Below are 12,953 nucleotides of genomic sequence, written 5' to 3' on the forward strand. Positions count from 1 at the left end.
TACCAACCAGCTCCATAATTACCTTATTAACAGGCAGAATGGTTGGAGAAGTTTGGTGCTTGCATTTCTAGTATGAAGTCTCCAGAAACCCAAGCACAGCTCCCAATGCTATCCTATAAAATTCTGACCATCTTGGCAACCCAAGTAGACTTGACTTAGTTTATACATTTACTTCATTCTTCCTCCTGGATCCTGTGTTTCCTGTTCAGAGATGTCAGCAATTAAGCAAACAGTAAGTAGGAGTTAAGCCACACGAACTAATTTGGAAGGAAGATGACATTAACCCTTCAGAAAGAGTTGAATGAAAACTAATGCCTGCTTCTAAACTAGGAGTACATATGTGTGTGATGCAGAGAGACCGTCCCTGGCTCCTGCAGCACTGGGAGCAAAACACCTGTACTCCTGTTGTTCCTATTAGCCCTCTGCCGTTTGCACAAGGACAATCTCTGTTTCATTGAATATTTGCAATAATTGAACTGGGTTGAATAAGAAGTGGTCAGTTAGCGGTATTTGATTGGTCACTTGATTAGCCACCCAACTTGAAATTAGAATAGTATGCATTTAATATATTAATATTATAAATTAGAATAGTATGCATTTAATATATTAATATTATAAATTTCCCTTAGAATATGAATGTAAAATTATGCCTCTTTCTCTTTACAGCTAAAATGACTACTGTATAAATGTCATAGAATAAATGGCGTCCAAAGTAACAGATGCTATAGTCTGGTACCAGAAAAAGGTAAGCAATGATTTATCTTAAAAAAGAGAGCTTCACTTTGGTTTGGTATTTAGCTAGTACTGCTTGTAATTGTTAAGAGTGCTTGCTTGCCTCCTTCTATATCTGCTTATGCTGTGCCATGTGTCCTCCCCCAGAATCTTTTTGCTCCTACATCGCCCACTGTCTCCTCATCTGTATTTTCTCCTCAGAGACTGGGAACTCTGAAAAGGCAAGAGAAGAAGGAGCTTGCTTTGCATTTTAGCCTTACTCAAGAGTAAGGGTGTATTTTCAGCCTCAGGGAAGATGCAAAGGAATAGGGGGAAGGCATCCTTGAAAAGTTGCTGTGGTTCAGTACTTAAACAGAGCTGCTCTATTGAAGCTCTGTGCTGTGCTCTTCTTATCACATTAGAATAAGTGTGTCCTTAAGTTTAGAAAGAAGTGAGAGAGCCACCTGTTCAGTCCTTATAGACCTTGCAAAAGACAGACAAGAATGGACAATTAACAGAGCATTTTTTCCTATCTTTCCCCGCCCCATGGTTTCTGACAAAATGGCTGCTGTGAACCAGCAAAATGCAAAAAGGAAGGCTTTTTTAAGGCTGCTTATTTGTTTACAGTACTGCATGCAGATCTGGAGATCTGAATCTGTAGTGTGTATAGTGAAGTTTGGGTACTAATTCCTCATGTTTGGATAAGTGAATTTTCGTATAATGAACATTTGGATAGGAGGACCTGTCCTTTCAAGCACAGTTTTGCAGCAGTAGCTGCCTATTCTCTCCCTATACTATTTCCCCTGGTTGTTGAGCCATTTCCGACTATAGGGAGGAGAGGGGGTTGCGGTTTAGCCCCTCCTCCCCAAGCGCGGGGGCTAACCTTGGCCCCCGCGAGAGTTGGGGGAATCCCTGGGCGTGCTCGCGACCCCGCCCGCCTATCGGCGGGCCGGGGGGAGGCGTGGCTTAGGGTATTTTAAGCCAGGCACGCCCAGGGTCCGCCCTCTTCACTCCCGACCAGCTGAGAGGTCAGGTCGTCCTTCTCATCGCTGCGACCACGTGGATCAACAGAAAGGGACCTTCTAGCAGGGAAGTGGCTCGTAGCTTTATTCTCGTGCTGTGCGCTCTTCTGCCTGTTGCCCTTGACGTCCCTTGCTCCGGTGTCTCCTCTTTATCCCTGTACGATCCCTTCCTCCTGCCTTCTGCCGCTACCTCCCTTCCTCCCTTCCGTCCGTGATTTCTCCCTTAAAGCTCCTCTGACATGTGTGCGCGCGTTTGATTGGTGTATCGGTTCTCTGTGAGGAGCACCTTGGGTATTGCGAGTGGCAGCCAGCCTTTGCAGGCTTGTTTACTCTTTTAAATACTGCCACGTAAAGCTAGGAAGCAGGGGAACAGATTATAGAGCCTGTTTGAAGGTGTGCGTTACAGCACGTGGGTGTCTCCTTTGTTTTGGTATCAGCTAGCCGGCTCAGTGTATTCAAGCCACCACGTGCGTTTCTGCTGTCCCTATTATTTGCCGTTCCCCTTGCTGAGTGAATTGTTTTTGCAGTCCCTTTGATTCAGTGATCCTGCTTCCCCCCCATTCCCCGTCAGCTTAGTATATATATATATATATATTTTTTTTTTAGACATTGTTTTCATTTCCCCCTCCCCTCGCCTAGAGGGAGAGTCGCTTTATTTCCTGTTGCTGCTTAGGGCAAAGGGGGTAAAAGAGCGATAGCAAAGGGCTTTGTCCCACAGCCTTCTCATTTGTAAGAGACAGCGTTTATTCAGGCAAAGTTGCCCTAAAAATCACCAGCTCTCAAAGCTCTCCCTGCCTATTTAAATTGCATGTGGTTGTGGAGTTTTCGTACAAACAGGCTGTTTTGCCCCATGGGGCTTATCTCATTTTAAAATCATTTTAGTCTTAGAAATAGAAATAGTGGGCATTCCCTGCCCCTTCCTTATTCATTTATTTTATTCTGCTCACTTCGTCTGCTGAATCTTATTGCAAGTATCTCATTCTGTTGCCATAGAAGCAGTTGCTGCCTGGGGGGCAGAAGCATAGTAGCTAACGATCGGTAGTTAAGAGCTTTTGTCCCTGAGCCTTCTCCTTTGTAAGAGGCAGCTATACTGTAGCTGCACCCCCAGGGTAATTCTTTGTCCCTAGTTAGCTAGATCGATCAGTATTGTGTCTTTGACTGCCTTTTGTTTGGGGGTCTGAGGGGCAAGTTCTTTGCCTTCCTATTGCCAACTTATTGCAGCTGTTCACTTTATTTCTGTAACTGTTTTCCCTCAAGATTGGAGAGTCCCCCTGGTGGTGCAGCAATAAAACTGCTAGCACATTTGCAAAGCTAAGCAGGGTCCGACGTGGTCTCAAATTGGATGGGAGACCAGGTGTTAAAAAGTCAAACATCAGATTGCTAGAAAAAGGTGGAATATATTTCATTTTACTGTTTTACTGCAAAGTATAATATCTGCACATAGTTATTTCTGTGATTTACATTTATAAGTGCGATTTATAAGTTATAACATTTAGGGTTAATATACTAAATATATATATATATATAAAAAAAAAAAGAATAAAATAAAAATAAAAAAATAAAAAATAAAATAAATAATAATAATAATAATAATAATAATAATATAATAATAATAATAATAATAATAATAATAATAATAATAATAATAATAATAAAAAATAAATAAACAAGTTGAAATTGTTTAGAAGTCGGATCCCTTCTCCCAAACTCCTGCCAGTGTAGAACGTACTGAACTTGACAGACTCCCATCTGCGGGAGGCAGTTAGCTAATAATATCCCTGCAGCCACATACACCCTCAGGTTTGGCGGATAGTATCTGATTTGCTTATGCAAAAAGGAAGGCTTTTTTAAGGCTGCTTATTTGTTTACAGTACTGCATGCAGATCTGGAGATCTGAATCTGTAGTGTGTATAGTGAAGTTTGGGTACTAATTCCTCATGTTTGGATAAGTGAATTTTCGTATAATGAACATTTGGATAGGAGGACCTGTCCTTTCAAGCACAGTTTTGCAGCAGTAGCTGCCTATTCTCTCCCTATACTATTTCCCCTGGTTGTTGCCACTTCTCACACCCCCAAGTTAGTCAACATTATGTGGCCCTTTGAGCATGGCTTAGTCCTCATTGAGCTGTTTTCAGTTTCCCCATTTAGGTATTTTCCCTAAATAGTTTTTGTACTTCTGGAAACAATGGGGTTGCTCTGAACCTGATAGCACTTTCCTCTTGTGTATACATGGTGCTCTTTTAGTTACATCAGAATCTACACTTGAAGAACGAGTACATCTTAGTATATATGATACCAACCATACTTTTTGTTTTGATCCATACTCAGCACAATGTATATCCATGCAGTTACAGGTTTCAGAGATATATTGTTATTGTCACTTGTAATGTTACTGAATTTCAGTTTAATAAAATGATAAAGCAGAAAGACCAATCTTGGTTATAAAAAGAGCTGAATTGCTTAATCTTTATTGTGGTTTGGTTATATAAAAATATTTTGTGTATATCTTACATTAAGATTTCATGAGTGGCATCCACTTTATTTATTTAGAAACTGGTTCTCTACACAGTTGGTCTTGGAGGGGCCGAAATATATTTAAAGCTTAAATGTGGACACTTTTGTACGGTATGTGGGGAAATGCAACTGAAAAATCAGTGATAAATAAGCTAAGATTTTATCCTCTCTTTTTGTAACTGAAATAACTTTTCATGAGTATGAAGCAAGATTATTCTAAGGTGATAATGCATCTGTTACATCTGTGAGCAAATAACTCATACAGTGGTACCTCAGGTTACATACGCTTCAGGTTACAGTCTCCGCTAACCCAGAAATAGTGCTTCAGGTTACTTTGCTTCAGGATGAGAACAGAAATCATTCTCCGGCAGCACAGCGGCAGCAGGAGGCCCCATTAGCTAAAGTGGTGCTTTAGGTTAAGAACAGTTCTAGGTTAAGAACAGACCTCCAGAACGAATTAAGTTCTTAACCCGAGGTACCACTGTATTCTCTGAGATGTGGAGGGGAGGAAAAAGGAAAACTGGGACATTCTGGGATCAAATCAGAAACCGGGATGGCTTCTGTAATTTGAACTAAGTACTTAACCTGAGGTACCATTGTATAGGTAGCACATCTCTAGTGTTGTCTATACTAAAGGCAGTGAGTTCTCACTGAATCTTTGATCATCACATCAGATGCTTCTCAGAAGCCCAGCAGCAGAACATAAGCAGTGGTCTTCTCCCACTGTTGGTCCCCAGCAACTAGCAGTCAGAGGTATGATACCTCTGATCCTGGAGAGTTAATATATAGTTATCATGACTAGCAGCCATTTACAGCTTTCTCAGGGGAAATGTGCTGCAAGGAAGGGAGGTGATGGGAACAGATGTGCATATTTAGTTTATCGCATTGTCTTCATGAACGTTGTAGCCCAAGGGTAGACTAGCAGGTCTAAGCAATAAATGTGATTGATGACAACCATTGCTGTAGAACATGGCACAATTAGGAGTGTCCTAGAGCTTTAAAATGCAGCATACCAAACATTTTGATGTTTCCTGCTTATAAATCTTTGTTCTCAGACCTCAACAACCAACTGTTTAAGCCTCCTCAAGGGTGAGGATTATCTGAAAACACATGTTTTCCCCTTGAGTCATGAGAGGGGCAGATCAAAACAAAAGAACAGTGCCACAGCATTTTCTTTTTTTAGGTTGGAATGGATCGCAGAGAATCAGGAAGTTAGCAAAAGGTAGATGGTTGCCCCATTGAACTCCCACAATGATACTAAGCATTGATTGCATTTTGCATGGAAGGAAACAGAGATTTTAAAAATATGTGTTCTCATTTTTTATTTTTATGTTGTGAACATCCCTGTGATCTTCAGATGAAGGGCAGCATACAAATTTAATGAATAATAATAGTAAATATATGGGTTGTTGTTGTCGTCGTTTGCACCACTCTTCTGCTTGGTGTAATTAAGGTAAACACAAAACTGGAGGGAAAGTCATAAAAATTTACACAATTTCTGGTTTTCAGTTTTTAGAAAGGCAGTACAAAGACAAGTTTTTTTAAAGCACGTTAAGGAGCTGATCCACCTCTTAGTCATCACCAAGTATTCCATAATGTTGACTCATGTTAAGGTCATTGAGCATTACTTAAGGTGAGTGGATGTTAAGTAAGGACTTGCGTACTTGCATTTTGTGGATACACCCTAATGAACATTAGACTTCCTTAGGAATTCAGTTTATTGTGACTTGCATTTAAAAGTATCTTGTGTGAGTTGAAAGGCATTTGTGCAAAGGAAGTCTACCAAATTCTCCCAACTTCCCAGTCCTGCTTCTGCAACACACAGTGTCATTTTAGTAGATCCCTTGACCCTCAATAATGGTTTTTTGGGGAGCAGGAGACTATGGTGATGGGGAGCCAGGAAAAAGTCCCGTTACATGAGCACAGCTCCGTTCACTTCTCTGATTAGGCCTATGATGTGAAAGGAGTAGTCTTAACAAGAGTCTAACCTATTTCTTCATCTATATGCACAATTGCATGGAATGCTCCTATGTACACACAGGTCCCCCTGTTGGAACACTTGTTACCTGAAATCTGTTATCTGAACACAAGGAATTATACCCAAACCTCTCTACATGAACAGCTGATTCAGATATTTGAACAGTTTGCACTTCCTCAGTTGTTTTTGTTTTGTTGGTCAGTACCAGCCATTTCCTGCCAACCTAGCAGTTCAAAAGCACGTCAAAGTGCAAGTAGATAAATAGGTACCGCTCCAGCGGGAAGGTAAACGGCGTTTCTGTGCACTGCTCTGGTTTGCCAGAAGTGGCTTAGTCATGCTGGCCAATAAAGCGAGATGAGCACCGCAACCCCAGAGTCGGCCACGACTGGACCTAATGGTCAGGCGTCCCTTTACCAGCCATTTCAGGCAAAAGCGATGGAGACAAATTGGGGACAGGAGAGAATTGGCAAATCAGTATTTCCTTTGTTTTGCTGTTGCTGATTGGCTGCAAAGAGAATGGGCAAATAATGGATTGGAAATGTTCACTTAGAATACAATGGAAATCATCAACTCGCTATGCAAACACTTGCCTAGCGAATTATTTGCTAGGAATGCATTGTGTTTGGAAAGTGGGACTTGCACGCAGAACAACAACAACAACAATTTTATTATTTATACCCTGCCCATCTGACTGAGTTTCCACAGCCATTCTGGGTGGTTTACAGAATATGTAAAACATAATAAAGCACCAAACATTAAAAACTTCCCAATAAAGGACTGCCTTCAGATGTCTTCTAAAAGTTGTATAGTTCTTTTATTTCCTTGACATCTGAAGGGAGGGTGCTGCTATCAAGAAGGCCCTCTGCCTGGTTCCCTGTAACTTCATTTCTCGTAGTGAGGGAACCAGCAAAAAGACACTTGGAGGAAGACCTCAGTGTCCGGGCTAAGCAATGGTGGTGGGGACGCTTCTTCATGTATACTGGGCCAAGGCCATTTAGGGCCTTAAAGGTCAGTGCCAACTCTTTGAATTGTGCTCTGTATGCACTGTATAAAATGCACTGTATAAAACATTCTTGTGTTGGATTGAGCAACAATTTACTGAAAACAACTGCAACAGGTATGGCTGATGCTGTTACTACTTTTCAGTGCATGATGATAATTTAATTTTTGTACCCCCACCCATCTGACTAAGTTGCCCCAGCCATTCTGGGTGGCTTCCAACATATATAAAAGCATAATAAAACATTTAAAAGCTTCCCTTTATGCAGGGCTGCCTTCAGATGTCATATCTTTTGATGGTTCAACTAAAACTGTAATGTAATCACTTTGTGATTTAAAAGACATGGAATTTATAAAAACAGAAATGGTTTTAAAGGATGTAATACAGCTGAAAATAGATTTCTACATACAAGTGACTTGACCTTTACTTTTTAGACTAGCCATGTGAACATTCCAAATTTAACTTTTATATACAATAGTTGTTAATGTTTTTAATACAGTGATATTAATTCCTTAAACTGTAGTTTTATTTGGACGTTCATCCATAAGTACATCTACTGTCACTTCACCTGGGCTTTCCTTCCCAACTAAGAGGCTAAATATGCATTGCAGAATTAATACTGCTTAAATCTTGCTTGCATTTTTCTATTGCTTAAAATATTTTAAGAAAGGCCATTATAATATTGCCAGGTTGATTAAAACAATATTTATACTTGGGCTATCATCTTGGAGGATGGTCGTCCTCTTCGACATGAATTATAAATGTCTTCTGAAATATTTATTGTTTCTATTAGAAACACCAGGCTTCGTGAGTATTGGACTACAAGTTGATACTATCACAGCCCATGCTTAAAGTGAATATCGGTGTCTGTCACAAAGCTCAAGTTTAGTCTTGGAAAGAATACACATTTTTCTTTCCACAGGACAGTAATGGGGAAGAACGAATCAGTAGATATAATTTTTAAAGCAGTGATCCTTGCACTGTGCCATACTTAATTTGTCTGCATTGGGTTAATTTGAGAGACATTTTGTGATATTGTAAGAAAGATCACAGCAAAATGACCATTCTAAATGAGTCCCTCCAGATTTTATGTGAAACCTGAAGAATTAGGGAGTCAGTTATGATACTAGCAGGTAGTTGGCTTTCTTCAGCAAATCCAGAATTCTGTGACTATGATCTCCATGTTTCACAGTTGGGTATTTTATGCTAATTAAAGTAATTTGCACAACTATTTGTAATATTTGAATTTTCACTTTTGTTTGCCTGCTTGCTTGCTTTCAGAATTTATTGAGAGTCAAAGCACTCAAACACAGGAAGGTAATAATGTAGAGAAAGGTGTGTGCATACTAATAGTTCTTATCACCATATTTATATATAGTAATATTTTCAGCAGGGGGCGGGAGTTGACACGATTTATAAATTAAGCAATTTGAAGAAGATCCATCATATTGTACCCAACGTGTGTGTGCAAAGGAAAAAACGAAGTACATCCTGCAAGCTGGAAGGCTTGCCCTCCCCTTTCCGTCCTGCCCTCCCTCCTTTTCCATGTTGCCTTTCAGTCATTCTCCTTTCTGTTCAGCCACTCAGATCCCCACCTGACCCTTGAAAAGCACATAGAGTCAAAAGAGGAAGTGAGAGTCATTCTTCCAATGCCTTCCTTCAGTGCTATATCCTTTTCAAAGGAGAGAAAAAGCAACCACCCTCATCACATCACAAAGAAGATGGCAGTGTGTGGAGGGAGGGGGGACTAAGTTGCTTTGCAGCAACAGGATAAACTCAGCAGAACCATTGTGCCCATGAGCACTCCGTTGGCACCCCAGAACTAGACTATAGTTCTTAGCTTTATGCTCCAAAACGGCCATTGTCAGGCTTTTTCTTTGAGAAGACAGAAACGTGCCATGGTCACTTGTTTAATGGAATTTTTGAGTCACAGTTTTTGCTCAAGTTGTTGGACTAAAGATCAAATTTACCGTTTTTCTATATTGTGCTCTAATTTGAGCAGCGAAGCTACAGTGCTGTTCTGCCTTTGTTTGTAATATATAGCCTTTTTCTCATTCTTTTAAAAGCTTTCAGACCTCCAAGATGCAACATTCTCTTCAAAGGAAGTTTTGTTAATCAAGGCGGCCTGAAAGTGGGCGTGATCAGAATTCAGCTGTTTGTTTTCCTCAGTTACCAGCAGCTAGTTTGCTATTCTAGAAACAAATCCTTTTAATCTGGTTCATTGGAGTTTTGCCTGTTAGGCACAAATGGATGATGAGTGGGATTGTTTAGGCATGAATCATGAATTAGGAAATAAACAGATTTACAGAGCATGGCTTTGTCACTTAGCAGTAGTTCATCTTAACATCTTAATAATATGTCACCTTTGTAATTGTCATATTTAAAACCTTTTTGGTTTAAATTTAGCCCTGGGGGTGGGGCGCAAATTAAACCATGTTTTGGCATTGGCTTGTGTCAAATAAACCAGAGTTAAAGTTTTGGATCCCGTAATTGAACAAATTCAGAAGCAAAGGCTTCTGAACTCTTTATAGCATGCCTCATGCAGGAGAAGGGAATATAGATATACAAGCCCAAGATTTGCTGCCGCTTGTTTGGTCACATTAAACTATGGTTTAGCAGCAGAACTTTGACATCAAATAGTGCCCTGTATGTTTATATCCTTTTTCAGAATTATGTTGCATCAAATAATTTCTCCTTCAAATGAGGAAGCCAAGCCATTTAATTTTCTTGCTTTGATTTCATGGTAGTTTCAACTGCTAATTGCAGTTCTGATTCAGGCTAGTATTGGTTTAGTAACAGTTTCAGGAGCAGTTCGGAATTCGTCCAGTTTAGGTTAATGTGGGGAAATTGGAATGTTAACAAAATGGTAATTGCATATGTGTTAAGGTGGACTGATATTGTGATGTTAGTACAGTAAAAGGCAGCCATCATGTAGATGAGTTTTGAGAACCTGAACAATCTGAATGAAAGAATGACAAAGTGTATTACACACAAAAGCTCATACCTTGAAAGCTTATATTTAGTAGATCTTAAAGGTGCCACTGGAATTATTAAAAAAGATTTTTTCATCTTGTTATTCATTATAATCTGAAGTTACTGCATTCTACTTTGCCAGGGTTCCTGCGGGCCGGATCACAACAGATGTAGACTGCAGTGGAACTACTACTTAATAAACAACTGAATATATGCTGTCTTTTAGGTCAAAAATGTAAAAGTAATTCAGTATTGATCACTTAAAGTACATTTCAGTAATCTAATCTTTATGTGGGGCTTCTCTTGTGCTTGGTTTGCAAAGTGCAGAATCTTGCAGCATGGTTGCTGATGGGGATGAGACCCTATATGTATGGGAGTGACACAGCTGGGGGAGGCCTGGGAGTCATGGGTGGGCAGTGCTCCGTTGTCCCGCACCCCTGATGACCTTCCTGGGCAGCTGTTTCAGCAGCGATATCATAAAGTCACAAATATAAGCCACACTTTAACTTTTCTGGATTGGAATTTGGAAGAAAAAGGTGTGACTTATATTTGGACCAATACGGTACATGGCAGTTCATGTGGCCAGCAATAGGTTGAGAATAGGAAGACTAGCAAAGGCTTCCTGGTGCTGTTTTGATCCTTCTTCACTTTGCCCATCCAGGCTCATAAAATCTAGCCAGGCAGGGCTGGGCAATGGAGTCTGTGGTGTGGTGAATGCTTCTCTCTGTGAGAGAGTTTTCCTGGAACAGTTAAAAGAGCTGTTACTAAACTTGCTTCTTGAAAAAACATCTTTGGACCCAACCATTATTGCCAATTATATTCTAGTCTCAAGTATCCCATTCAGCCTTGTCTGGAGGATATGCACTATTTGGATCCTTTTCAATCAGGTTTCAGGCTCCACCATAAGATTCAAACTGCCCTGGTTGTACTGGTCAATGATCTCCTTCAGGCTAGGGATAGAAATGAAAGCTATTTTCTGGTTCTTCTGGATCTCTCAGTGGGTTTTGATACTATCAACCATGGTATCCTTCTGGACCGTCAACATGCAGATTAAAGCAAGTCAGAAATATACTTGAAAAAACAGTGTATAAGCTCTGAAGCTATTGGATTGAATAAGCCTATTCCTTTTCATCCACAACTATACATTGTACCTGACAAGCATGTGTTGAAGATGCGAGCATTCCTTTTGACAGAGCAGCAATACATAATAGATTTGTAGTTTATCATACTTAGTTTCCTGTTGTGGTAAAGGGATGGTGTGATGACTAAATCGTAATAAATTTTACTCATTCAGTTTGGCAATTATCACATATGTACTGGAACGTGAGCATTCTCTGGGTGGCATAATGGCAGTGGCAACTGTTAAATTTTCAGTGAACCATGGTAAGAGTTTAGGAGGCTTCCTAACGGTTCATAATAAAGTCCTCCCTGTATCTTTAGTGCTAGCAAGCCTCACTTCCTTTTCCTTACCTTGTCCCCCCACCCCGCCAAAAATAAATAAAAATCCTATGTACCTTTAGGTTGTATAGTGCTCCTATCATCTTTATAAGATATGACTCCACTTGTCAGTTCTTGATTGAATTGCTTATTCTCTTCGGTCTCTCTTACAAAAAAGAACAGTATCTTCAGCTTTGCAAGCCACAAATTTTATTTCGTGTAAGACGTTTGCAGTAAGCTACACTTCTCCCATCACTTCCCCCACAAGAGGAAAGTTTTCTGCTTTGTGCCATCTGCGTTCCTGACCTTGTGTAATGTTTCATATCACTGGCTAGTGGTGTTCATGCAGTCACACTCAGTCCTGAAGCCAAGCAGAGAGAGGCAGGGCCAAATGGTCTAAAGTTGTCTCATACTTAAGGCTCAAAAAATCCTGGAGGTGAGCCTAAAAATTAGACTTAATCATGCTGACAGAGAAGACCATTGTTGTAGCTCCACTCTGTGTGTTGTTTTTGAACTGCTGCTGTGTTTCCCATCTGCAGCCGTGAAATTGGGATGATTATATATTCAAATGAAAACAGAACCTCCTTGGATTATTCAAGGTTATATGGGAACCAGATACTACCCTCCAGTCATTCAACTGACCCATGACCACATAACAACATTTTCAACTCATCTTCTTTTATTTCTTCAGCATTAGTCTGTCTTCAGTATTCCCTCAGCATATTTGTGTTCTTTCATCTGCCTTATAATTATATATCGTGGATAGCATATTATGCAATTTAAAGGTAAAGGGACCCCTGACCATTAGGTCCAGTCGCGGACGACTCTGGGGTTGCAGCGCTCATCTTGCTTTATTGGGTGAGGGAGCCAGTGTACAGCTTCCGGGTCATGTGGCCAGCATGACTGAGCCACTTCTGACGAACCAGAGCAGCGCACGGAAATGCCGTTTACCTTCCCGCCGGAGCGGTTGCTATTTATCTACTTGCACTTTGAGGTGCTTTTGAACTGCTAGGTTGGCAGGAGCAGGGACCGAGCAACGGGAGCTCACCCTGTCGTGGGGATTCGAACTGCAACCTTCTGATTGGCAAGCCCTAGGCTTAGTGGTTTAGACCACAGCGCCACCCGTGTCCCTCTATTATGTGACTTATGACAGTTTATAGTATCTCCCTTCATTTTCTCCTCCCTGTAAATAGAACTGAACAACAGAGCCAGGGGTTTCCCTATCATGCAGGGCCAGGGAGATCTAGTGAGAAAAATGTAGGAGGCTGTTTCTGAGGGTGTGTTGTTAGGGAAATGCTTTGAAATCTTCAGGTGAACA

The 12,953-nt window shown here is 40.6% G+C and overlaps 1 protein-coding gene across 10 annotated transcripts in view; it reads left to right on the plus strand.

The window, feature by feature from the left end:
• Positions 1-12,953, plus strand: part of PHTF2 (putative homeodomain transcription factor 2) — a 70,111-nt gene that overhangs the window by 13,401 nt on the left and 43,757 nt on the right. For all 10 annotated transcript variants that reach the window (XM_083464053.1, XM_083464056.1, XM_083464049.1 and 7 more), the window contains one exon: positions 667-745. In XM_083464053.1, the coding sequence (XP_083320179.1) occupies positions 701-745 (45 nt within the window). In that variant the 5' untranslated portion in view covers positions 667-700. The remainder of the gene's footprint in view (positions 1-666; positions 746-12,953) is intronic.

This window comes from Podarcis liolepis (genome assembly GCF_965112155.1).
Source record: "Podarcis liolepis genome assembly, chromosome: 10".
NCBI lineage: Eukaryota > Metazoa > Chordata > Lepidosauria > Squamata > Lacertidae > Podarcis > Podarcis liolepis.